The sequence below is a fragment of the Peromyscus maniculatus genome, chromosome 8 (genome assembly GCF_049852395.1).
Source record: "Peromyscus maniculatus bairdii isolate BWxNUB_F1_BW_parent chromosome 8, HU_Pman_BW_mat_3.1, whole genome shotgun sequence".
Classification (NCBI taxonomy): Eukaryota; Metazoa; Chordata; class Mammalia; order Rodentia; family Cricetidae; genus Peromyscus; species Peromyscus maniculatus.
This window is the reverse complement of record NC_134859.1, coordinates 60,207,126-60,234,701: the sequence shown is the minus strand read 5'-3', so window position 1 is coordinate 60,234,701 and position 27,576 is coordinate 60,207,126. Positions and strand designations below refer to the sequence as shown.

The 27,576-nt window shown below is 48.5% G+C and overlaps 1 protein-coding gene across 11 annotated transcripts in view; it reads left to right on the top strand.

Moving 5' to 3' along the window:
* The window catches only part of Rap1gap2 (RAP1 GTPase activating protein 2), a 227,712-nt gene that overhangs the window by 89,286 nt on the left and 110,850 nt on the right, over positions 1–27,576 (top strand). Inside the window, exon 1 of one of the 11 annotated variants that reach the window (XM_076542877.1) lies at positions 26,502–26,638. The exons of 8 other annotated variants lie outside the window; for them this stretch is intronic. In XM_076542877.1, coding sequence (XP_076398992.1) covers positions 26,517–26,638 — 122 coding nt within the window. In that variant the 5' untranslated portion in view covers positions 26,502–26,516. Of the gene's footprint in view, positions 1–26,501; positions 26,639–26,867; positions 27,112–27,576 lie in introns of those variants that run through there. 2 more of the 11 variants (XM_076542876.1, XM_076542875.1) reach the window with 2 other exon arrangements.

Sequence of the window (27,576 nt, the reverse complement as noted above, 5' to 3'; positions counted from 1 at the left end):
GAGTGAGATCCAAGACAGACACCAAAACTACATGGAAAAACCCTGTCTCGAAAAAACAAAACAAAACAAAACTAACAAACAAAAAACACAAAAAAAAAACCTTTGGGTGTGTTAAAGTACCAAGCCTATGACCTTGTGTGTGCTAGGCAAATGGTCTATCACTGAGCTACATTCCAACCTTGAGGTCTTTCAAGAGTTCACAAAGGTGCAGAGAAGTTTATGGTGTAGTGCTCAGTTCTGTGGTCATCAACTGATGTTCAATCTTGTTCTATTTATTAAGTACCCAGCGTCCCCACAAAGCTTATGTTTAAGCAAATCTAAGATGTTAGAGTGCTTCATTCTTTCATTTGCATTTTTTGAGACAGGTTTCAATTTGTGTTTTAAAGATAAGTATCCTTAAAAAAATTATCGCCGGGCGTGGTGGCGCACGCCTTTAATCCCAGCACTCGGGAGGCAGAGCCAGGCGGATCTTTGTGAGTTCGAGGCCAGCCTGGGCTACCAAGTGAGCTCCAGGAAAGGCGCAAAGCTACACAGAGAAACCCTGTCTCGAAAAAACCAAAAACCAAAACCAAAAAAAAAAAAAAAAAATAAAATAAAATAAAAAAATAAAAATAAAAAAATTATCAAACCTTTCCACATTAACAGTAAGTTCTTTAAATAAACATTTATTTTTATGTATATGTATGCATGCATGTCTATGTGTGGTATGTGCACATGTGTGTGAATACCCATGGAGCCAAGAAGAGGGCTTCTGATCCCTGGAGCTGGAGTGATGAGCGGCCTGATGTGGTTCTGGGAACTGAACTCACAGCCCCTGCTGGAGCAGGAAGTTCTCTGAACCACCGAGCCATCTTTCCAGCCCCGCAGTAATTCCATGATCTATCTAGTCATTATTCCAATGTCTCCACTGTCATAAAAGGCTTCCTGAGTCAAGATTCAAGCTATCAAGTGTGATGGGTGTACTTCTCAGTCTATAACTTCTTCTCATCTAATTCTTTCTCTCGTCATTACAACTTGCTTATTGAAGGAACAAGGCCTCTCTGCCTCCCTTGTCCTTTTTTTCCTTCCCAGGGTCTTAGCCATGTTTAGCGAGCACTCTACCACGGAACTGTACCTTGGCTTGGATCGTTAGCTTGTGACGTTTCCCATGATCAGGGATTTATGGTCAGTGACACCTGGTGGTGTTTACCAAGCTCTGCCACCTGCCATGTCACTTGTAAGTTATCATACGGGTCTAGACTGAAGGCCCTGTCAGGGGTGAGTTCCGCTCCTTTGTTTACTTGTCCTGTTTGTACGACTGTGCTGCTGGAGGGATCTGGTGCCTCTTTGGATGAGCTGACAGCCATGATTGTTTTGTCCCTGGACTTTGCACCTGGTGTCCAGGAGGAGACTTGATTTGGAGACAGCCATGTGAGCCTGTGTGGTGTGCAGGAGCCCAGGCCTCTCAGTCCTGGAGTTCCAGAGCTGGAAGGGGCTACAGGGTAGGAACCCGTCTACTTCTCAAACCTGAACACATGGTTGTTCTTGCTCTTGTCCTGGGAGGTGGCTGGGGCCTTCTGTTTATGAAGGGACAGTCTCTTGCTTCTTCACATCTGATGTTTGAATGCCACCTGCTTGGTTGGCTGTCCTTGCTTTAAAGAACAAAGATCTCCTTTTAACCGTTATCCTGTGGTTAATCTCTCTGAGCGTTTGAGAGTCAGACCCTTGGAGTTTAATGGACAGAATCCAAGGCATGAATGGATTGATTTCTCTTGAACTACTGTTTTTTTTTGAGATAGAGTCTCACTCTGTAGCAAAAGGTGGTCTGAACTCTCAATCCTCTTGTCTCAGGCCTTGGAGTATTGGGTTTAGGGGTACGCACCACCTCTACAGGCTTGGGGTGTTAGTTGATTGTCCTCCTTGTTGTCCTTGCTTCTAGCTCTTATCTGGGAGTTTGAAAGAGTCACGTAGATTCAAACCTTCTACCCATGGAGAAAGGCCCTGCTTTTCCTCTGTGTCTTCATTCTATCCCAGAGGAAAGCCAACAGCAGTCTTACCTCCTCCCCCATCCCACCATGCCCCATGATCTTTTTCCTGCTGCAGAGACCTTCCTTCCGTCCTGGGGACATGTCAGCGTGTTCTTGCCCCAGGCCCTTTGCACCTGCTGTGTGTGCCTTAATTGGCTGTCACTTCCTTCACTGGACTCTTTACCTCTGCACTGTCTCCCTCAAAAGCTCCCAGGACCAGGCAGCCTAAGCAACTCACTTCAGTCGCCCTGGCTTTACTGTGATTTGTGTATTTCATTGTGCTTATGTGAAGTGCTGTCCACTTTATGAATAAACAACAATAGCTGTTGCTTTCTCGAGGATGTGAATGGAGACCAGTGGCCCTGGCTGCGTCACTTCCGAGTCTCCTTAGTCCAGAACAGGAGGTGTCCAGTGGGATCCTTGTTGAATGAGTAGAGGGAGGCTGAAGAGGCGGTGGCTTCCTCAAGTCAAATACGCTCGTAGCCCGTGTCCCCAACAGCCCGTCAGTGTGGCAGCGCTTCTCTGAGGCAGGTGTCAAGGTGCTCTTTTCTCATCTCGGGTCATTCTGTGAGATCTTAGGGAGAAGGGCACTGGATAGCTCACTCTTGCTCATCTTCTCATAATCCCTTTGACCCCTTCCCTTCCTGTGCATGAGACCCACAGGCACGAAGAACTGGGCCCAGCCCTGGCTGTCCCTAGGCTGGGCAGGGCCCCAGGGCTGTCCTGGGCCCTGGATTCCTAGATCTCTCACCCCCAGCTGCTGCCTGAGAGGCAAAGGCAGACTCTCTTCATTATGGCGGAGGGGCCAGTGGGCGTCTGAATTAGTGAACAATTGCCATTAGCTAATACATCTTTCTCTCTAAACACGGTTTTATCTCTTTGGAGTCCGCATGGTGCACAGATGGCTGCCTACCGTGGTGTTGCCAAATAGAGGCTTGCCAGGCCTGCTCGGTTCAACCAACGAAAATCATTTCTGTGCACGTGAGAGCTGCCCAAGGGCCCAGGAAGATCCTAAGTCATTTTACGTTGAGGCCTAACTCCATCCACAACCCCACCCCTACCAACCAAGGTTCTTGCCTACCCAACCCATAAAAAGCAACTGAGGTAGGCAAGATGTTTTCAGGTGGACAAGTGCTTTTTATTTTAATAGCTATTTTGAAAAATGAGCTCTGGCAAGCTACACTGCTTTTCCATGCGTGGCAGTTACATAACATTTTAAAAAAGCAAATTTGTTTAAGTCAAAAATTGCAAGTCAATTTAAAGAAAAGTGTTAAGGAAGTCACTGTCAGGTGGTACTAGGGTTTGGGGAGAATCGGGAAGGTGATGTGAAATGTCTGAGATTTGGGGGACAGTTTCCTACAGACTAAAACGGCTCACAAAACACCAGTGTCCCAGGACTGTGGAGGGCAGCATGGTGCTTATAAAAAACCAATATATCATGCTTTTATTATTTATTTTTACATGTATCTGTTTTTTTTGTGTGTGTGTCTATTCTTGCACGTGCTGTGGTGTGCATATAGAGGTCAGAGGTCACCTCTGTGGGAACAGGTTCTCTCCTTCCATCATGTAACTTCTGAGCGTACGAGGTAGGTCATCCATCACACTTGGTGGCACACACCTTAGCCTGATGAACCCTTTCTCTGGCCCTTGTTTTTAATTTTTAAAAAAATTATTTAGTTTTATGTGTCTATGTGTCTGGTGTGTACACGTGTGTGTATGTGTGTGTGTGTGTGTGTGTGTGTGTGTGTGTGTGTGAGTTTGTGTCCACCTGTGCACGTGCAGGCCTGAAGTAGAGGGTGATCGTCCTCTTGATCACTCTCTCCTTTATTAAGGCAAGGTCTTTTTGCTGGGCCACGTAGCCCACCAATTGCTCCTCGGCTGGCTCACCAGCTTGGATGGGAAGTCCCTAGTGCTTGCCTCCCAAGTGTTAGGACTGCAGTGCTGTGGCTGCCCAGCTTTGACATGGGTTCTGGGGGTCCGAACTCTGGTCTTCATGCTTCCAGGGCAGAAGTTTTATCCACTGAACCACCTCCCCCGGTCCCAAACCAATACATTTTGAAGCTTACTATCTGCTAGTAAGGGGGCAAGGGCTTACGTGTATATTGCACATACATCTTCATGAATTTTACTAGTTGTTTTTTGTTTTTGTTTTAGCTTGCAGTGCTGGGGACTACACCCAGGGCTTCTGCTTGCTGCCGGCCAGACTGTTACTCCGATATTTTAACTCTGTTGTTATTTGCTGTTTTCTCCATTGTTTAGGTGAGGAATTGAGACTTAGAGGACTTGTGCTAAGCGCAGTTAGAAGTGGAGGATCAGGAATTTCAACCTAGTTTGAGAGACTGTGCACTACTTTTTGTTGTAGTTTGCTTTGAGAACAGGGCCTTGCTGTATAGCTTCAGCCTTCCATGTACCAGGATGACAAGGGTCTGTCCCCACCCTCCGTGTGGGGGTGCTCTCCACTCAACTACTACATGACGGTGTCGTTTTGCTGCTGTTGTGATGGAAAGCCTGAGAGAAACGACTTCAAGGAGGAAAGGTGTGTTGTAATTCCCGATTTCAGGTGTCAGTCGGTGGTCAGGCGCCTCCACTGCTGGGGACCTGTGCTCAGGTGGAGCCTCCTTGCAGAGAGGGCACAGTTAGGGCGGGACGGAGCAGAAGTGTTCGCTGGATCATGGTAGTGGGAAGTGGACAGGGGGAGAGGAAGGGTCCGGGGGCAAGGTACACGTTCCAAAGCATGCCTCCGGCAGCCTGCTTCCTTCAGCTGTGCCCACCTCCCAGGTCTATTTAGCTATGAATTAATTCATCAGCAGATTGATCCATCCGCAAAGTCAGAGCTCCCTTGATCTAGTCACCCGACAAGAGTCCAGCAGTTGTCAATTAAACCCTTAATACACGAGCCTAACACAGGGAACAATTAAAAAGATTTATTTATTTTTACTTTGTATATGTGTGTGGCGTGTGTGTGTGTGTGTGTGTGTGTGTGTGTGTGTGTGTGTATGTGTGTGTAACATGTGTACCTGGTGCCTGTGGAAGTCAGAAGAGGGTGTCAGTCTCCTGGAGCTGGAGCTATGGGTGGTTGTGAACCACCTTGTGGGTGCTGAGCCACCTTTCCAGCCTTCAAGGGACATTTGAAAACTCAAGCCATAGCAAGGGTTCAGAACTTAAGATGAGCACCTTTGCAGTGCCTGGCTTGAGATGAGCTCTCAATGCATGCAGTTGTTAATGTATGCAGGTGTAGTGTATACACAAGGAGTATAAATGTGTGCAGGTGTAGTGTATACACAAGGAGTATAAATGTGTGCAGGTGTAGTGTATACACAAGGAGTATAAATGTGTGCAGGTGTAGTGTATACACAAGGAGTATAAATGTGTGCAGGTGTAGTGTATACACAAGGAGTATAAATGTGTGCAGGTGTAGTGTATACACAAGGAGTATAAATGTGTGCAGGTGTAGTGTATACACAAGGAGTATAAATGTATGCAGGTGTAGTGCATACACAAGGAGTATAAATGTATGCAGGTGTAGTATACACCTTAAGGAGAGAGTGCAAGGGTTCTGCATGTGAGCTGACCTGTTTAGACACAGCCCAGATCAAAAATACAGATTTTTTTTTTAAACCATGGTCTTTCTCTGTAGCTCAGGCTTGCTTGGAACTTGCTGTATAGCCCCAGGCTAGCTTGAACTCATGATCCCTTTGCCCGTTTCCCCAAGGACTGGAATTACAATTTTGTGTTCAGCTCAACATTGGGGTCTGTGAGTAGGAGCCCCGGGTCTTCTCTCCAGAGGACAGTGTTTGAGAACTCAGACTGGTTTCTGGGGCTGAGTGAACTTGGTTCGACCTTCTCTTCTTCCAGACACACTCAGTGAGGACCTGGAGCCAATGCAGTGATTATTCACTGCCCTTGGAGCAAGGGTGCATTGAAAAATTGTCACTGGCTTTTGAGCTTATCGGCTGTGAACACACTCTTTCATGAAGGCCGGTGCTTTAGCCAAGTCCTGCCTGGAGTCCTCCAGGATCTGGGGATGTCTCTGGAGACACGTTGGCCCCATGTGTGCCCTGAGAGAGCTGGCCCGGCCAAGCCTTGGAGTTAGCCTACTTCCTCTGTAGGAAGAAGGGTCAGGCCTTTTGGTGAGAGTCACCCCTCCCTCGTCTCTTTCCCTGCCTTTGCTTAGTTCTGTGTCTTTACTGTAAAGACTGCTACTATCCACACAGAACGCGGTGAGGTGGACTCCGGGCATGACGATGGCCCCATGGTCACAGGCGAGCATTCTGCACAGCTCCACGAGGTCACTCCTCTTACCCCGGGTTCATCAACAGACAGGAGTCACAGAGTATAGTTGGCGTGGCAGCAGGGGTCCCCTGGGGTTCACGGCGACAGCTGTGCCATCCCTGCCCCCTGGGAGCTGGCACCTGAGGCAGAGATCAGAGAGTGGCTCCTGCAGAGCCCTTGGCAGCACACACAGGTGGGTGCTGGGTATGCAGGGAGGATGGTACAGAATCAAAGCCCTTCACTGCCATCCTCTAGAGTCCGGTCAAGTCTGCTTATCTTTCTTCTTCTTCTTTTTTTTTTTGAAGTTTATTTATTTTTTTATTTGATGTGTGTGAGTGCTTTGCCTGCATACCCAGTGCCCATAGAGGCTAGAAGAGCGCATTGGATTCCCCAGGACTGGAGTCACAGACAATTGTTAGCAGCCAGGTGGGTGCTGGGAATCAAACTCAGGTCCTCTGGAAGAGCAGCTTGTGCTCTTAACACTGAGCCCTCTCTCCACCACTTCCCTCCCCCCACCAGCCCCACAAGACAGGGTCTCACTGAGTAGCTCTGGCTGACCTGGAACTTGCTATGTAGAACAGGCTGGTCTTGACGTCACAGACGTTTTCCTGTTTTATTTTTTCCCCTCTTTTAATTTTTTATTTTAAGATTGTAGATTCCATGTTCTAACTCTGTTTTTCAGCCTATGCAATGGACAGGGAACATGCATGGAGGCCCACTCCGGCATGCACTAGTCCAGGAATACAGATGGAGTCTACTCTGGCCATGCACTGGGATGGTGCCTGGGCCTAACTTAATTTTGTTCCCTGTATGTTCTTTTCATCACATCTGTTTTGCATAGTGTCTCCTGTCACTCAGCTTGTGCATCAGCTTTGGGACAGTCTGACGGATGCCTAATTCCATCTCTTTTTTCTTCCTACTCAGTATGTGGTGACCCTGGTTGAAGTATTTAGCTTGCTGCACTTGCTTTTCAGTACCCAGGCAGGGGGATTGTAGGGGAGGAGACCAGGTTCATGACAAAACACCAAACATAAAACCTATGGCATCTGAGCACACTGTACACCACACACACACACACACACACACACACACACACACACACACACACTGATCCGCGCACACATATACTGAAGGGACAGGACAGGTGTCTGGAGCAGCAGAGCGTCTTCTGAATGCTGGCTCTGAGCTGAGGGGTGAGGGAGCATCAAGTTGGGGAAGGGTGTGTCTGTCATGTTAGGCCTCAGAAAAGCTAAAGGGTATCCTGGCTGCCAGGCAGCTGTCCTCACTAATTAGACAGGAATTGCAGGGCTGGCTGCAGCCACGGCTACCCACATGCTCTGTATTTTAATAGGGCATATATTATAATAAGATATTTAACCCAAGACGCAGAGGCAGAAACTGTAAATCAAGAGGTAACTGAAACAGGCCATCTGGAAAGAAGACCCACAGGTGTTCCGGGAAAGGCTTCTGAGTGCGACATCAACAAAGGCAAAGACTGATAGCTGAGAAGGTCTCCCAAGGGCATGGCCTTGTGGAGGCTGGCCACAGGCTGTAGGGCAAGTGATGGGAACAGAGGCACTTGGGTCCACATGGCTGTTCCTGTGCACCACATCTCACTTTTGGAAAGTGCCTCTAGCTTTCACTGTCACTGGTTCTGTTTCAGCTCTCAAATACAAACGCAAGGTGCAGCCCTTTGTGGAGGTGGGGTGTGTTCTAAACACCCAACTTTGTGTTCTTCCCTGTTGGTATTTGTGGAGTGCAAGTGTGTGCTAGGTACCATGTGACAGGGTTCAGGGGGACAAAACCGTCCTCCTAACTCAGCTGGGTCAGGGGGAACCCAGGGCAAAGAAGTGTGGGACCTGAGGGGGTATCTGGGAGGACCGACGTCAGGAGGAACCCCCCTGCCCAGGAAGACAGCACGCGGTTGTTGGCATTGTAGGTGGCCCATGAGGACGGGACAAGATTTCCATCAGGAGAGAGTGAGCGGAGAAGTGCATTTTAGTTAACTTAGAGAGCGCCAGCGCAGGAGAGGAGGCGGGAAAGGAGCGGGGTGCACCCCAGAGCCTGGGTTGACTGTAGTGTGGATTTCATCTGGGGAGTAGTGCAAATGAGGTTGTCGGGGTGGCCTGAGGGCATGCCGGAGCCGGTATTGAATGTCAGGGGAAGAAGGCCAGGCTAGGCAGGGAAAGGCTTGCCTGCTCCGCCTCCCCCGGCTCACAGCGCAGCATCCTAGAGCAGGGTCATGCAGTGTGGCTCCCAAAACTCTGTTCTGTGCTGCTTGTCTCACAGCAGTTCCGTTAAACAGAGCCCAGACAGCCTGTGCCCTTGAGGGGTGGCAGGGGTCCACCCCAAACAACTCTGCTGCTGATTGTTTTTATTTGTTTGAACTTTTGGGACAAGGCCCCACTCTATAGCTTAGGCTGGCCTCATACTTGTGGCTTTAGACTCCCTAGTGCTGGGATTATAGGTATGAGCCACCATACCCAGTTCTGATTGATAATTTATCTGAATTAATCAGCAGTCTTGGGGCTGGAGAGATGACTCAGCGGTTAAGAGTACTTGCTGCTGTTGCAGAGTACCTGGGTTTGGTTTCCAAAACCCACATGGCAATCACCGCAGCCTGAAACTCCAGTTCCAGGGGATCCAGTGCCCTCTTCTGGCCTCCTTGAGCACCGGGCACGCATGGGGAGCACATACATGCAGGCGAAGCACTCATATACATTAAAAAAAAAATTCCAGGTATAGTAGTGCTTGCCTTTAATCCCAGCACTTGGGAGGCAGAGGCAGGAGGATCCTCTCTAACTCTGAGGCCAGCTCGGTCTACAGAGTGAGTCCCAGGACAGCCAGGACCACATAGAGAGACCATGTCCTAAAACAAAAACAAAAACAAAACAACACAAAAATAAAATGTTTGTTTAAAAAAATAAAAAGTAATAATCTCTTGGTTGTAAGTTCTAATTAATGTAAAGAAAAAGAGTCAGGTGTTCCCCGCTACCCGCCCCCAGCTTAACTGGTAAGCTAAGGGAATGGGTGGTTCAGGCATGGCAGGATCCAGGCTCAGATTAGTTCTTGGGTGTTGATTTTATCCCTAGGCTATACTTCCTGGGTTGTCATTGTCTTGTCTGGGGATTTATAGTCTTCATTTAGACAGAAAGAACAGCCTGTTTTCCAGCATCAGTGGAAGTCCCAGGGACAGTTCCGATGGCGCTTAGTGGGCCACATCCCTACCCTTGATCTTTGGCCAGAGGGACAGGATGCCTCTGGCTTCAGGAGTCAGGGTTTTGTGGCCCATTGTTCCTGGTTCCGGGAGGGGAGTTGCTTGGCTGAGAACAAAGGGAATGCCTGAGGAAGCTGATGGGCAGCGGGCAGTGGACAGGTAGGAACCCCAGCAGTGGCTCTGTCTCCTGGCCAGGGGGTTAGCTGGTCTTGATCTTGGTGTCTTGATCCTTGGTCTTCTGCAGTAAGCCCACCTGGACTTCTTTTCTCGAGCCTATCCTGAGCACCGAGGCTGTCAAGACGTGTGACTGCCTTGGACCCTGGCTGAGGGAACAGGTTCGCCCTGCCCCTGGATCCTCAGCTTGAGGACCGGGCAGTACTTCCCATCCTCTTTTGTTAATGCATCACGGGACCCAGTTGTCCATCACCCAGGAAAGCCTGCATTTCTTCTAGCCCCTGACGGAGGGTGCTCTTGACCTCAGGGCCCTGGCTGAGAGTCGAGCTGCTTCTCTGTGATCCCCTCCCCCGCTGGAGGACCAGGCCGAGCAGCAGTTTCAGGGTTTGAGAGGTAGAGACCCTTGACTAACAAAAACCAAAGTGCAGAAGGGCAGAGGGGCAGCCTGAAGCCTCTCAGAAAACCCAGGGAGGCCACAGAGACAGAATAATCCAGAAGGTCTGCAGCACTCAGCCTGGGACCCTCAGTTTTCCTTGCTGTGAGATGGGGTTCGGACTAATGGATGCTGCCTACTTGTTCTTGAGTGGGATGACTGCTGCAAACAAACATTTTGTTCAGCCAGTCTACTCGTAGGATGTAGAGAATTGGAAGCAGGGCCTCGAACAGTTGCTGATTAGAACAGGCCAGAGTGGTGGCAGCACAAGTGTCCTCCAGCAATGGCTGGATGAGCAGAACGTGGTAGATCCATACAGTGGAATACTATTCAGCTATAAAATGGAATGGAATTGTCTTACAACATGGAGGAAATCAAGACATTATGGCAAGTGAAATGAGCCAACGCATAGACAGGTCCCCGTGGTTCCATTTCGCCGTACTTTGTTCTGGTTGCTGTAGCAAGCTATTAGAAACTCGATGTTAAAGCCGCACACATTTGTTTCTTACCACCTAGGGGCTGAGAATTGAATAGTCAAGGCCCTGGCAGTTGTGGTACCTGGTGAAGGCCACTTCCTGTCCCTCGGTGCCTCCGCCTCCTTCTCCTTTTCACAAAAGATTCTGTGGGTATGAGTGCTTTGCCTGCTTGTATGTCTGCACCACATGCATGCCTCGTGTCCACAGAGGCCAGAAGAGGCTGTCAGGTCCCCTGGAACTGAGTTACAGACGCTCTGAGCCACCGTGTGGGTGCTGGGATCAAATCCGGGTCCTTTGCAAGAGCAGCCAGTGCTCTTGATCACTGAGCCACCAATCCCGTCCTGATAGCTATCTTTTTACTGTGTACTCACAGAGGAAGATACAGGGAGATTCTGTGGGACCTCCTTTATAAGGGGATAGACCTCACTTGTGACAGTTCTGCCCTAGCAACCTAATCACCCCCTGAGACCATTACTTTGTGGGGGAGGTAGGAACTCAGTATATGGATTTGGGGGTACACGGCTATTTAGTCTACAGCACACTCATGCGATGCTTGGACTATGCAGACTCAGAGGCAGGAGGTGAGATAGAGATGATCAGGGCCTAGAGTGGGGGACATGATTGGTTAGTGGATCTAGAGCTTTTTTAGTTGGGGCAATGGAAAGTTCTAGAAATGGATGGTGGCAGCAATGGTTTCATCACAGCGTAATTTCATACTTAAAAGTGTTTGAAAAAGTGAAAACAAAGATCCCAGACAGACTCCCTTCAGACCCTCAGTGTGGAAAGCAAAATGAGAGGATGCCTGTTTCTAGCTGAAGATGTTATGGGCACAGTGGCCTTAGCCTGGCCTCTGAGCACTGAGGCATGTTTGGAGCCCATGTGCCTTGGGGACCCCGGGAAAGCCACAGTCTTCTCAAACACTCCATATGGTGAAGATAAAGGTCCCTGATGGCCCCATCTTACATCCTCCGGATGGGTAAGGTAAGGCCTGGGGAGTAGTCCAGGAAGCCTTGGGCCGATTTGTGTGAACCACGCTTTCATCCAGGCATTGTCTTCTGCTGCAGCCCATGGGCAATGTTGTGTGGGTCTCTACTGTTTCCACAGGCTCAGCATAGGGCTTCGAAGGGGTGTAGAGGGAAGAGCCTGGGCCACCTGAGTGAAGGCTTGGGTTCAGTGACAGAGTGGTGTCCTCTGTGACCTTCCAGCTCATCCTGTACCCCAGGGGCTGATGGCCTGAGAGGCCTACAGGGTGGGCTTTGGTGCCAACTTGACCACTGCAAGGCTCAGAGCCTTCCTCTAAGTTCATTCGGGGCTGCCTCCTGCCAACCTGAGGTTAGTATTACTAGTGTTTAATTGTGATATATTTTAAAATCCTTGTTGCTTGCAGAAAATTTAGAAGACACAGAAAACATGTGACCCCAGCTGAGGCCCAGAGACTCAGCAGTGACCACTGTTCATTAATATTGTGTTTTCTCTTCCTGTCTGTTCACCCAGCCTCCATAGAGTCACATCGCATCTTTACCCGTTTCTCCAATTATAGCCAAATTGGGATTCTCCTTCCTATGCGGTGCACTAATCAGGCCTCTCGAGAGCCAGAAAGCCTTGTTAGCCAAACAGAGCAGGTTGTTCTCGGGCATTCCCAGTGTGGAAGGACGCGGCTCCAGGCGCAGCTGGCTCCAGGCGCAGCTGGCTCCAGGGCCCATCTGCACCATCCCTCTCCATCTTTGACTTGGTGTCTGTCTTTGGGTTGGTTTTATCCTCCTGGGTCATCTGTCCCTGCGACACTGGGGCCACAGTTGTAGTTCACCGTGGGCAAAACATTTTAGCTTCTTGACATCCAGAGAGGAATGAAAGCTACTTTTCAACGGCTCCAGCTAGACAAATTCTAAGGAGGGAGTTATGATTGGACAAGATTCTGTGTTTAAGCCGGCATGGGGAGGGTGCTTGTTCTGGGGGCCAGAGTGCGGGTCATGTAGTGGTAAGAGTCCTTTCAGAGGGACTGAGGGGATGGCTCAACAACTTGGGGACATGAGATCAAGTCTCAGAACTGGCATTAAAAAGCCAGACATGGCTGTACATGCTGGTAAACTCAGCGCTGTGGGGGTAGAGACCGGGGGGGGGGTCCCTGGGGCTCACTGGGCAGTCAGTCTAGCATAATTGATGAGCTGTAGTCCAATGGGATACCCTGACTCAAATGGGCAGCTCCTGAGGATGATAGCTGAGGTTGTCTGTTGACCTCTACCTGCATGTGAACTGCAAACACACATACAGACACAGACACACAGACACACACACACACACACACACACACACACCCCAGAAGGTGAAAACATGTGTCTTCCCTTTGACACAGTGAACTAACTGCCTTGGGAGTTTCTCAGAATGTGGGGGTGGCATACTAGCTCATTGACTGGTATTAGCTGAGGATTATTTGAGGTAGTAGAATACTGGAAACAGCCAAATGCCTGTCTAGAGGGAACTGATCACACTGGTTATTTCACTTGCTTGCCACAGATGACTCCTGCACTTGAAGAATGCAGAAGCGGTTTGGATGATGATCAAATCGTTCCCCAAAACTTTACATAATGAAAGCGAGGTGCAGGATAGAATGCAGCAGATGCATGAGGTGCAGGATAGAATGCAGCAGAGGCATGAGGTGCAGGATTGAATGCAGCAGATGCATGCTTTTGTGTGAAAAAAAATGGGGAAACAAGACTTCGTGTTTGTGCTGACTTGGACTGGTGGCCCTTGGCATCCTCAGGGTCTGTCCCCATGGGTTCTACCAAACTTGATGAGAATGACTTGAAAAGAAATTGTTCTTGTCCTGAACATTCGCAGACCATTTTTCTTTCCACCATTCTCTAAGTGAGACAGTGTGACACTTTTTTTTTTTTTTATAGCATTGCTGTTGTTTTAGGTGTCAAGAGTCACTGAGAGATGATTTAGAGTTTGGGGAAGTATTACATAGGTTTACAGAGGGAAGTACTGTGACATCCTGTAGATCGGACTTGAGTGCAGCCTCAGATTTTGGTATATGAGGCTTCAGCGGGTGGTTGGGGTGATTCTGGGGGATCCAGAGTCACTTCCCCACAACTACAGAGGGGTTAGTCTTTGTAGTATTTGCATAAAGAAACTTCAGATGAGTGTGTAAAAATCACTTCAGGGGCCAACTAGATGGGAAAAAAGATGAGGATCTTTGAGATGGCTCAGTGGTTAAGCATTGGCTGTCTTTCCAGAGGACCTGTTTGATTCCCAGCACCCACATGGTGCCTCACAACTTCCTGTAACTTCAGTTCCAGGGGATCTGGTGGCCTCTTTAGGCCTTCATGGGTACGAGACATTCACATGATACACAGACATACATGCACACACATGAAATAGTAAAAAATAGATAAGACAAAGTAAAATTTCTAATAATTTTTGGATTTTGAGCCACACAGTGTATTAGCTATTCACATATTAACAGAGCAACTTCCTGTCAGGATGGTGGGTAGGCAGTTCTGGAATTAGACATTAGTGATGCTTGGCTGTGCAACACCATGATCATTTAAAAAACATATTCATTTAACACTTGAGCATTTATTTTTATTTTTGAGAATATAATTACATCATTTCTCCCTTCCTTTTCCTCCCTCTCTATATATACACCTCTCCTTGCTGTCTTTCAAATTCATGTCCTCTTTTTTCATTAGTTGTTATTATATACATATATGAATATGTATAGACATCTATTCTTCAATATAACCGCTTCAGCCTGTGTAGTATTACTTGTATGTATGTGTTCCCAGGGATTACCATTTGAATTGCTGTGCTCTCCATGGGGAGGACTGTCTCCCACTCTCAACAGTCCTCAGTTGCCTGTAGTTCTTTGTCTAGGGTTGAGGACCCATGAGCTTCTCCCCTCCCATGTTAGCATGTCTCTTGGTGTCCTCCTTGGTAGGTCACGTGTAGGCAGCCATGTTAGTGAGACTTGGTGGATACAGCTTCTGAGTTTTCTAGGAGACATAAGCTCACAGTAAACTTCCTATTTGTTACTCTGGCTTTTGCAGTCTTCCCAGCCCCTCTTCTCCAGTGGTCCCTGAGCTTTAGGTGTGGGAGTCTTTTGTAAACGTATCCACTGGGACTGGGCCACAGCATTCTTTATGGCACTGAGTTTATTTCAAAATGGCTAAGATGGTTTATGCTATGATTGTTCTATATTTATTTTTATTACACCTGTGTGTATGTACGTGTGTGTGTGTGTGTGTGTGTGTGTGTGTGTGTGTGTGTGTGTGACACACACACTCATGCACACAAGGTTATAAGCCATCCCTGCTGACCAGGCACAGCCAGCCACACACTGGCCTGGCTCACTTCTTCCCTCCCTTACCTGCCTCCTGCAATGCACCTGGTTTAGCTTGGTCTCCAAGCCCTGATTGTGAAGGATTCTGCTGCTCCCTGGTCCTTCTCCTTGGCTTGATACTGAAAGCTATCGTATGCTGATGACCCAGAGGGAATGAGACAGACTACTCCATGCTTAGTACTCATTGTCCAATGAGAAAGACAGACACTGGACTGGTCATTACAAGGGCTGGGGAGACAGCAGGGGTAGAGAACACCTGGGCCCAGAATAGACACCCCTGCGTGACATCTCAAGGAAGGGACATTGCATCAGCGATCCCGAGGTGAACAGGACAGAGGTAGACAAAATCTGGAGAACTGTGGCTGTAGGAATGAGAGAAGCCATGTGCTGCAGATGGATGTGACCATGAGAATGGCCAGCCTGAGGAGTCAGCAGTCACTCAGCCTGGCTAGGTGAGGAGTGCAGGCAGGAGGTGAAGCAGGATGGAGGCAATGAGTGTGTCAGGTGGAGTTTAATTCTAAGGATGGAGGGAGCCATTGGAGGGGGAAAAACCAGTCTACTTCACTTTTACTTCTCTCCCTTCGATCTTTCGAGATAGGGTCTTGCTATATAGCTTAGGTTAGCCTTAAATTCAACACGTGACCCAGGTAGGCCTTGAACTCGAGATCCTCCTTCCTCAGCTTCTCGAGTGCTGGGATGCCAGGCAAGCATTCCTTCTCTGTCCTGGTAAGATTCACGTCCCATGCAATGTCCCATTTTAAATGTCTCTTGATACACATTGCTGTGGCATTGTTTATTCTAGAATCAAGATGCTCTGAACTCTCACCTCCATCCGTCTCCAGAGCTCATCATCCGAACAGCAATTTTCCTCCTCCCAGGGACTCCCCTCCCTCCTCCCTCCTGCCCTTGGCAGTACCTCTCTGCTTCCTGACGCAATGGCTTTGCCTGGTCTGGGCATCTCGTAGTAAATGCAATCATACGACTTGTGGTCTACTGTGGTCGGCTTCTTTCACTTAGCATAACATTTTCGCGGTTCACCGTGCCATGACCTGTCATGCTACTGTCTGTCCTGTTAAAGGCCGAATAATAGCCCGTTGTGTGGCTGTACCACATTTTGTTGATTCATCCACCCATGCGTGTACATTTGGGTTGTTCCCACCTTTTAGCCGCTGTTTATAGTGTTGCTGTGAACATTCGTGTGCACGTTTTTTGTTTGAACACCTGTTTTCAGTTCTTTTGGCATGGAACTGCTGGGTCACATGGTAACTCTGGGTTTAACTTCGGAGGAGCTGCCAAACTGGTTTCCAAAGAGGATGTGCCATTTCATATTCCTTCAGCCTTGTATGCGCTCCCGTTTATCTGCATGTCCTTGCCAACACTTGTTATTTTCTGTGTGTGTGTGTGTGTGTGTGTGTGTGTGTGTGTGTGTGTGTGTGTTTGTTTGAAGTTGTGGCCATCCTGCAGGGTGGCATCAGCTTCTCCTTTCGGAAGGATTACTGTGTCTTTCCTTCCTGGAGAATGAATTGTGTCGGGGTACATATAGGTTAGGATATGGGTGAGAGATGATAACATGGCGGTGGTAATAGGTAGAGAGGTGGAAGCAGTCGAGGAGGTGGTGAGAACCCTGTGATGGGAACGGCTCCAGCATGACCTATTTGTGTCACATCCCCAGAGGTTAGTCCAGTGCTGGCCCATAGTGTGCTTTATTCGTGGGACAAACGCTAGATTCGCTCTAGGAGAAGGGATGTGGACTTTGATGATCTTTGTGCCTAGACCGTGGGCACCTCTCAGGACTGTTTTCAGTAGTGTCCTTGGTCTCAGAGAGAAGGGCCTCGGAGCGGCCTTTGGCAGCTGCCTTCTATTGGAGACTGCAGGGTGACCTTGGGGCTGGATATTCAAAAGCTATAAAGACTACTTTTCCTTATCAGGAAAAGTAAAAAAATATTATTTTATTTTATGTGTATATATACTTTGTCTGCGCATGTCTGTGTACCACGTGTGTGTGCCTGGTACCCAAGGAGGCTAGATGAGGATGTTGGATCCCCTGGGACTGTCGTTACAGATGGTTGTGAGCTGCCCTGTGGGTGATGGCAATGGAACCCAGGTCCTCTTAAGAGCAGCCGGTGCTCTAACCACTGAGCCATCTCTGCAGCCCTTTCTTCCTCCTTTTGATGGTGCTGGTGTGAACCGGGCTCTTGTGTGTGTTAAGCAGATGTCCTGTCACTGTCTGACCTCCATTCTGTCCTCATTTCAAGATCTGTCCACTCTTGAAGGGACATGTGGGCAGGGCCAGGGGCTGGAGAAATGACCTTTGGGTGGTCTGGTGACCTCATGGGCAGTTTCCCAAACCTTCTGTCTGTTCCTCATCTTTCCACCCTGCCCACGCTTCTCTCACTCCTGTCTCTGTTTGGATTTTCTCCTCTTCTCTCTCCTGTGTTCTGTAAGTCTCCAAAACAAACACGTTTTTATGAATCTTATTTATCTGTCCCATCTGTAGCTCAGAGCAAGATAAAGACGTTTTGCTTCAGTGTTACATTTTAAGCTGTGGGCAGTAGTCGGCCCTGTTCCTGCTGGCTGTAGGTAGAGTGGCATACAATCCAGGTGGCTGCCATGTGGCTGTGGTCCTTGCCACCCTGGCCTCTGATACTGTGATAGGCAGGTGAGTAGTCATTTACCTTTGCTCCTGGGCCACCCTCCGGTGCAGAGAGAGAGGCCCAGGAGGTCGGAGACGTCAGCCAGTCTCAGAGACTGGGAAGGATGTGGCGGTTACTCCTTGGCCTTGGTGGACAGTGGGATCCTGTCAGGTGCAGCCTCTGCCTAATTCCTCTCCCCAGGGACAAGGGGTGAGTCCTTTGCTGGTCCAGACTGGAAATGATCATTCAGCACTGTTGAGCTGGGTGTGCCTGTAGGTCTGAGGAGCATGGGGTGCCATCCGTGGACGCTTCTAGTTTGAATTGCAAGTAAGAACTACTTTCTTCTGGCCACGAGTGAGCAGGGGGCACTAAGTGTGATGTAGTGTAAGTGCACACCAGGGCCCTAAGTGTGATGTAGTGTGAGTGTAACCAAGGGCACTAAGTGTGATGTAGTGTAAGTGTAACCAGGGGCCCTAAGTGTGATATAGTGTAAGTGCACACCAGGGCCCTAAGTGTGATGTAGTGAAAGTGCACACCAAGGGCCCTAAGTGTGATGTAGTGCAAGTGTAACCAGGGGCCCTAAGTGTGATATAGTGTAAGTGCACACCAGGGCCCTAAGTGTGATGTAGTGCAAGTGTAACCAGGGCCCTAAGTGTGATGTAGTGTGAGTGCACACCAAGGGCACTAAGTGTGATGTAGTGTGAGTGTAACCAGGGGCCCTAAGTGTGATATAGTGTAAGTGCACACCAGGGCCCTAAGTGTGATGTAGTGTAAGTGCACACCAAGGGCACTAAGTGTGATGTAGTGTGAGTGTAACCAAGGGCACTAAGTGTGATGTAGTGTGAGTGTAACCAGGGGCCCTAAGTGTGATATAGTGTAAGTGCACACCAGGGCCCTAAGTGTGATGTAGTGTAAGTGCACACCAGGACCCTAAGTGTGATGTAGTGTGAGTGTAACCAAGGGCCCTAAGTGTGATGTAGTGTAAGTGTAACCAAGGGCACTAAGTATGATGTAGTGTAAGTGTAACCAAGGGCACTAAGTGTGATGTAGTGTAAGTGCACACCAGGGCCCTAAGTGTGATATAGTGTAAGTGTAACCAAGGGCACTAAGTGTGATATAGTGTAAGTGCACACCAGGGCCCTAAGTGTGATGTAGTGCAAGTGTAACCAAGGGCACTAAGTGTGATGTAGTGCAAGTGTAACCAAGGGCACTAAGTGTGATGTAGTGTAAGTGTAACCAAGGGAACTAAGTGTGATGTAGTGTAAGTGCACACCAAGGGAACTAAGTGTGATGTAGTGTAAGTGCACACCAGGGCCCTAAGTGTGATGTAGTGTAAGTGTAACCAAGGGAACTAAGTGTGATGTAGTGTAAGTGCACACCAGGGGCACTAAGTGGAGTGTCTTGCTGTGGGCTGGGAGAACAGGAAGAGGGTCCAGAGAGAACACAGAGCTCAGGAGCTGCATGGTGCTCCGTCCACTCTCTCCTTTCTTCCTTCACCCTTCCTTCCACCCAGCATAAGCAGGTGGTTCAGGCCAAGCCTTCTAGTTAGAGATCTGGATTTCAAGGTGCGGTTCCTCCACTGACTAGGTGCACTTCCTTTATCTAGCATCCAGCCTCTGCCATGCCTCAGCCACCTCCTCCCTAGATGAGAGGAACCTTCATGCTTCATCCTGATCAGCCTCCCAGAACTGCATTAGTAAACACATAAACACAGTTAGTAAACCGACCGTAGTAAACATAAACACGGTCACTGCAAATGGTTATGGCTTCGACCACATTCCTGAACTCAACCAACCATAGATTCAACCTATTTGAAAACACACACACACACACAGACACAGACACAGACACAGACACAGACACAGACACACACACACACACACAGACACACACAGAGAGACACACACACAGACACACACACACAGACACACAGACACACACACACACACACATACAGACACACAGAGAGACACACACACACACAGACACACACACACACAGACACACAGACACAGACACACACACACACACACACACACACACACACACACACACACACAGTCTGACCGCTTATGTGCAGATTTTTTTTCCCCATTCTTCCTTAACTCCATACATTTGCCCTGTGTTAGGCATTATAGGTAGAGACGACTTAAAGTGGATGGGAAGGACCTGGAGAGATGGCCCAGTGATCATGAAGACTGGTTGCTGCTCCAGAGGAGATGGCTTGGTTCCTGGCACTCATTTGATAGGTCATAACTGCAGCATAATTTCAGGGGATCTGATGCCCTTTTCTGCCATCCACACACCAGGCATGCACATGGTTCTTAAACACGCAGGCAAAATACCCACACACATGAAATAGTAAAACATTCAAAAAGTGGATGAGAGGATGTGCCCAGGTTATATGCAAATGAGCAGACAGTTTTTCTGAGGGCCTGTAGGGTAGGAATGCACCCTGGAAGCCACAAGGAGATGGCAAGGCAGTCCCTGCTCCGAGTGCCTACAGCCTGGTATGTAAACAGACCCAGTTCTGGAAGGATCTGCCTGGAAGGCTTCTTCATGCCTTTCCCTAGGGCACCCATCCAGGAGTTCTCTCCACAAATAGTCTCCAGATGTTCCAAGAAGCCAGGTGATTTGTGGGGCTGAACTGGTGTATGCCAGAGGCCAGCACAGCTGAGGCCATGTGTCCCCCTGAGTCCTGAGGCTGTGACCAGCTCCTCTGGTGGGAAGAGGGTCTGCGATTCCCTCCAGTGCCTGCACTGAGTTCCTTGATTAGGGGAACTAATCTAAGCTCTGCCTGTTTGCTTGGATAACTTTTTGGCTGGCCTAGGAGTGGCCTCTTCCTGTCATCAGTTGGTCTTGCAAACTGGGGCACAGAGTGGATCTGGGAGGGGGAGACAGAGGCCCTGGGCAGGGATCCTTCATTCTCAGTGGCTCCAGCTGCCTGCTGAGGCTGCCTCCAGTGCCCCTGGGGGAGAAGGACCCTGCCTCTAGGGCAGACCCTTCAGCGTTATTGACGTTGATGTATCATGTTGTCACTTAAGTGACCAGGGCAGCTAGAAATGATTCAGCAGGAAGGCCCCAAATGGCAGTCTTTTCTTAGCCCTGATTCCCTGTGGCAGGTGCGGGGTCTGCTTTCTGGGGCCTGACCCTGCAGTGTGACATGTCACTTCAGAAAAACAGAAAGCAGATGTGGCAGGGCCCCCACCCCCACCTAGGCTACTTCATTAACTGCCCCTGGGTCCTCTGGAAAAAAAAAACTTTCCCTTATGAGTATCTATTAATATTTACAACAGAAATGTGAAGATGGACCAGCGAACTGGCAAGGTGGCTTGGCAGGTAAAGATGCTTACTGCCACACCCGAGGACCCCGAGTTTGTGTTCAGGGACGACATGATAACATGAAAGCAGCGACTCTCACAAGGTTTCCTTTTACTGCTGCCTGGACCACGGTGCATGGATGCCCTCTTCTACAATAAACACATGTACAGAAACTAAAAGACGATGTAAAGGTCAGAAATAGAATGGTAGCCACCAGGGCCTCACCCTACCAGGCAAATAATGCTTTCCTCCAGTGGTTCTCAACCTTCCTGATGCGGTGACCCCCAACCATAAAATTATTTTTGTTGCTACTTCATAACTATAATTTTGTTTCTGTTATGAATTGTAATGTAAATACCTGGTATGTGACTCCTGTGAAAAGGTTGTTCGACCCCCAGGTTGAGAACCACTTGTTTATTACAAGCTACATCCTCTCTCTGCCCTTATGGTTTTGAGACAAGTCTCACTCTGAAGCTCAGTCTGGGCTTAAAATCACAGTATTCCAGATGTTGTCTCCTAAGTGAAGTGCAGGGCTTCTGCGCCTTGAAAAGACTTTTGATAGGCATTTAACAAATGGAAAAGTACCATTCTCAGGCTGTTGAGACAGCTCAGTGGTTAAGAGCACTGGCTGCCCTTGCAGAGGACCCAGGTTTGATTTCCAGCACCCACATGGTGGTTCACAACCATCAGTGTCTTCTTACTTCTGCAGGCACCAGGGACCCACATGCTCACATATCCACCCAGGCGAGACACTCATATTCATAATAATGAAGAAATTTAAAAAGAATATTCTCTTAAAACAAGATACTGGGTGTGGTTATGCATGTCTTTTTAGTTCATCCCATTTTGCTAGAGGAAGAGGCAGGTAGATCTCTGTGTGCTTCAGGTCACCCTTGTCTATATAGTAAGACCCTGTCTCAAAACAAGGAAGAAAAAAAAATTGGAAAAGGTGATTTCTATCCCAGGTCCTTCCCTAAGCAGCATTGCTTTGAACCTCAAGGTTGTCTAGGAAGGTGTCCCTAAGGCATTTGAGCTACCCTTCTCTGGACAGAGGGGTTAATGAATGACCCCGGGGCTCTAGCAGACCAGGGCAGAGGGGAGTCCATTAAGATCCGTCTTCTACTGTCCTTTCAAGTCCCAGATCTGCCACCTATTTACTGTGTGGCAGTTAGGCTCTGGGAGCCTTGGTTTCTTCTATAAAGTGGGAGAATAATTTTCTGTCTGTGCCATAGGCTGTTGAAAAGATCAAATGAAATAGTATACTCAAAGCCTTGAACACAGCGGTAGGTAAATGTTAGCTGATGGGGGATAGGGAAGGTACTCCTGTTATCTCTGCAGTTAGGTATGGAGAGGAGGAAGTTAAGGAGAGACTTGAGGTTAATAACAGTTCACATTGGCAGGGAAGGGAGGTGAGCTATGCCTTATACTGTTGCACTTGACTGAGGCAGTGGTAGTGGGCAGACCATTTACCAAGGGGGTTGGATTCCACATAGTCCCCTCGCTGTCAGTACCATTCATTCCCACTTCATTCAGTACCAGGCATCGTGCTGGGGGCAGACAGTGCTTGGGATCCCCATGATAGACCAGCTGAAGGGCAAGGCAGGGGCCTCCAATGTGGCTCTTTGCTTATCGTCTTGAGTCTTGTTTATCCAGTAGTGGTCTAGTCTGCCAAACCTTTTCCTTAACGCTCCAGCCACAGAGTATGGCAAGATCTTCTGGAGCCCCTGCAGGCTCTCATTATTCCTTCCTTAGAAAGGAAGAGGTCAGCGCTGGAAGAGGCAGAGCTTTGCTCTCTCTGGATTTGACTTGTGCGTGGTGGCTCTGAGCGTGTTATTAAGCTGAGGTGGCAGTCCTGGTCACTAAAGGCTGAGTTTTCTTTTCTTCCTTTTGAGACAGTGTTTCTCTGTGTAGTTTTGGTGCCTGTCCTGGATCTTGCTCTGTAGACCAGGCTGGCCTTGAACTCACAGAGATCCGCCTGCCTCTGCCTCCCGGGTGCTGGGATTAAAGGCGTGCACCACCACAGCCCGGCTAGGCTGAGTTTTCAATGCTTGGTTGCTTGGTCCTGGGTGGAGTCCCTCGCCCTTGACATGTGTCTGCCAGTGACGTACCATGACCACAGTAAAGAAAGGCAGACAAGAGCATGGGCCTCATGCTCTGTCTCAGGACTGGGAAACAACTTAAGCATCCCTCTAAGAAGTGAAAGTTTCACAGATGAGGAATAACTTGTCAATGGACTAGACCAGACATGGTCACCTTGAAGTGCTGAGTTATCATCATGTGACTGTTTTTAGTTTCAGCCAGTGATGGAAACCCCTAATTTGATGTCACTGGTTCAGAAGAGTTAAGATTTGGGAGATGGTTTTAGAGCAGAGTGGAGTCATGGTGTGGTCGAGACACAGACCCCTCAACACACAATATCCTGGTACACCAATCTTTGGTCCATTCAGTAGTCTTTGTTTACTTATTGTGACAGTGTAAATATTGTTAGCAACCCACAGAACAAACTACAATGAAATTTCCTTTGTGGGTAACTTTTTATTTTTCTTAGAACTAAGGATTAATTCATGTTTCTGGGTTCTAAAATAACAAAGTTTTCTATGTGTTTGCCTTTATTTGTTTTATCATCATAATTTATTCAATTATAATTCTTTTATTAGTGTTTCCCTTAAAAGCTTGTACCTACTAGATACTCTACATATTTTTTTCTGGCAAGGGATGTTATTTCTAGAACCTTTTGTCCTTGAAGTGATGGTTGCTTTTCAATAATAAAGCCTCCCAAGAAAAGAGATAAGAAATTTTCGGAGCTCTTGTTCCAAAAAAGATGTTTTAGAATGTCGTTATTCAACTCCCATGTTTGGTTGATAGTTAGCCTGGGTATAAAATTTTATAATCAAATCATTTTGAAAAGTTTTATATCCTTATATTCTAAAGTTGTCGTTGTAAAGTTAGATGACGTATATTCATATTCTTCTGCATAGATATTTATTCCCTGGAGACACTGGGTTTTTATTTATCCACATGTCCTGAGTCTTTGGGTAGATCTTGTGTCATCATTGTCCTGGGCACTTGGACTGAGACTTAGGACCCTCAGCCCTGGGAGGTGTTCTTGCTTTGTGTAATTTTCTCCTGTTATGGTAGAATAATCATTTTACTGTGCTCATCTTCTGTGGTCTGGGGACTCTGCTAGGGCACACTGAAGATGCATGCTGGTGCCAGTCTCTGCTTTCTTTTCTTTTTTTATTTTATCATTTTTGTTTTTTTTGAGACAGTGTTTCTTTGTGTAGCCCAGGCTACCCTGGAACTCACTCTGTAGACCAGGCTGGCCTCGAACTCAGGGATCCACCTGCCTCTGCTTCCCAAGTGCTGGGATTCAAGGCGTGCGCCACCACTACCCAGCTGCCAGGCTACTTTCACTATGTCTGGAACCTCATCTTTCTGGCTCAGACATTGGAGGTAGCTGGGACGCTCCACTGAGGACTTATGTCAGAGGCTTTGGCTCTGACTCAGTTCCCAGGTTCTCATCCTTGTGGCATCTGCTGGGCCTAAAATGACCCAGATAGTTTCTTCCTGTACCAGGGACTAGGGCGTTTGGAACATCTGGGAATTGGCCATGTGTGTCCCTGCATACAACCTCTCTGTGTGGAATGGCTCAGCAGGACAGTCTCACGCATCAGCCCTCACCTGCTGGCTAGCTTTCCCTAGAGTAAATGTTCCTAGAGATCAAGGTGGAAGCTTCGAGAATTCCTGTGACTCAGCCATGGAAGTTAAGTAATGGTATTTCAGTTCCATTGTCTTGGTCAAAATTTAAACAAGGGGCATCCAAGGGCAGGCATCATTATCAAGAGATGTGCCTCATCAGGAGATCAACTCTGGCTACTGTTCCCAGGCCTCTTTTTTTTTTTTTTAATTATTATTATCTCTTTCTCTGGAACTCATTAGTCAAATATTAGATCCTCTGGTATTTTCATTCTCCCTTCCTTATTCTCTTCTCCGCTCCCCTCCTCCCCACATGCTAGGGCTAGGTAAATGCTCTACTACTAAACTACAACCTCCAGTCCCCCATTATTTTACTGCTCCCCATGATCCCTTTTCTTGTGCCCTGACCATTCCATTTCTATAACATTTTCTCCATGTGTCACGGGTACAAAAATCCTGTCTTACCTCTCTGAGGATATTAATTCCTGGTGGTTTTTGAAGGTCCCTCTGCTTCCGCCCGTTGTTTGTTTCCTTAAGGTTCCTCTTGTTTATTTTGACACCATGTTAGAGATTTCCTTAGGTCCTCCTCGCCTTTCTCTCTGTGTCCAAGAGTGAGATGCTAGGAAGCAAAGCTTTGTGGGAGAACGTCGGCTCGTGGCGTCTGGGCTTCCTGCACAGTAATGGGGTGATAGTGGTTGTTCGCAAGCTGATCTGCCCATTAGAGAAACCTACCTTTTCTCAATGATAGTTCACTTTCCCACTGTGGTAGGGGTGGGGTGGGGATCATCGGGTTAGTGTGGAAGAGACTGGGGGAGGGGCTCCAACCGACTCAGCCTTTCTAGTATCTATGGTCTCTCTCCATCTTTTGGTTCTACATCTTAGGTGCAGGGCCTGGCACCTTCCCGGGTTTCTCTGGGGGTGAGGCACCCTCTCTTTTCAGTTACATCTTTCTTAAGATGGCCATTTCCCATCTTGCACCCATTGCCCATCTTCTGAGCACCCTTTCTTTCCTAGGCCAGATCTTCCTCTTCTGTTACATTTATTTTAGCCATTCAGACCTTTTTCTCGCTGTTTTCCGGGGGTTTGGAAGATGTGAGATAAATGCATGTGGTCAGTCTGACATGTCCATTACAGAAGTCTGAGCGGAAGATATCTCTATTTCCTAACGGATGTGAAGGAACATACTTATCACTATTTGCAAGTGATACTTCATTGTGATAAATGTCATACACGCAGACTGAGTGAATCATAAAATGAACACTCCTACCCTTTGCTTCCAGGTTAAGAAATGCTTGCCAGCTGGGGAAAATGCTGATATCCTGGTCCTTTGTGCTTTTGTGCTTTTGCGCTGGAGTCTGAAGCTGTCTGTGACCTTGTGAGCTGGCTGCCTTTGCGAGGACCGTGACGCAGTTCTCAGCTGAGGCCAGGTAGTGGCAAACAGAGGCGCTAACCACGTGAGGAAAGCTGCTCCGCTGGCACTTTGCAAACGATGTGGCCAGGGCTGCGGGGCACAGGTGCAGCTGGGTAGGGATGTCTTAAGGGCCGGGGAAATGGAGCTCTGTTCTAGCAGGTGACTTGCCTGCTGTGCCCTCCTTGGTACTTGGCCTCCTCACTGTTCCCTTTGCTTTTATAGCCCCACTGTGCCTCCTGGGGCCTCCTCTCCTCTCATGGTCCCCTCCTCTACCTCTGTGCTTCTGGACTCTGCTTCTGGCGAGGGTCGGGTGCTTTCTTCATCCCACCGTGTCTGAAGCAATTGCCTTATCATCTGCCGTTTGCAAACTCTGTTCTTCCTTGTTCCTGCATCATGGTCAAAGCAGCCATTGGGCATATTTCTGAGAACCGGCTCTTTTGCTGTGTAACTGTCTTCTCCCCTACCTGCAGCTGCCCAGCCCTCTTAGCTCTGCCCTGTAACGTCTTAGGAGTCAGATGCTTTCGTTCCCTTGGCCATGAGCACAGTCTGCTCCTCCCATTTCCTTCCTCTCTGCCTCCAGCCTTCTTCTCTGCTGCCCCGAAATTCACTCCTTGGAGACAGGCAGAACACCCAGACCCTGCTTTGGAGACCAGCCAGGTAGAGCTAAGATTGTGTAGCGCTGCCTGTGTTCCCCTACTCTGCTCTCCTTAGACCCCCCTTCCCTGTTCCTGTCACGTTCTTCCAAGTTTTCCTTTAACTGGCTCTGTTTTGCTTTAATGGACCCGCTCTTGAAGGCAACTTTGAGCCATGACCATAAAAGGACAACCAGCATGGCCTAGCTCCGAATAGGTTCCTGTAAAAGCCGGGAGTGTTGCAATGCAGACTGTCCCACACGATCTCGGGAGCCAGCGGGGTTGCATGCACCCCATGCAGGGAAGCAGTGCGACACGGAAGTCCCCCTTTTGCTGGTGGTGGTCAGGGTCATGGACTCTGGAGCCAGACTACCCTAGTTCAAGGCTTGCTCTGCTACTTTCCAGTAACATGACCGTGGGCAAGTTACTTAACCTCTCTGAGCCTCAGTTTCCCCATCAGCACAATGGAGCCGATAATATTTCCTCCAAAGGACGTTGGTGAGTAGTTAATGAGAAGCCCTGGTGGATTGCTGGTGTCAGCCTTTGGAAGACGGCTGTCGCTTCCTCTCTGATACCTCAGCTTATCTCCCAGTAGGCTCTCTCTTCCCTGGACCTCATGGAACTTGGTTACGTATCTCTGTTTCCTTTATGTGGGTGGAGAGTGCCACTAGGATGGTTTGTGTTTTTCACGTCTGCCTGGATCATCTTGGATACTTGGAAATGACCCAGACGTCCTGACTATGCAGAGGCAGCCTGCCTTGATTGCCAAAACTCAAGCTTCGAGGGCTGGAGAGGGTACAAGCTGCTGCTCCCTCTCACCCCCGCAGTGGCACACAGGCCCGGCTGAGATGCATTTCTCACGGTGAACGAAAAGAACAGTGCAGTTGGTGTCAGAGAACTGGGGTGCAGAGCCCACCCCTCTCACACCCATGCTGTGACTTGAGGTCCTCACTGGACCCCTGG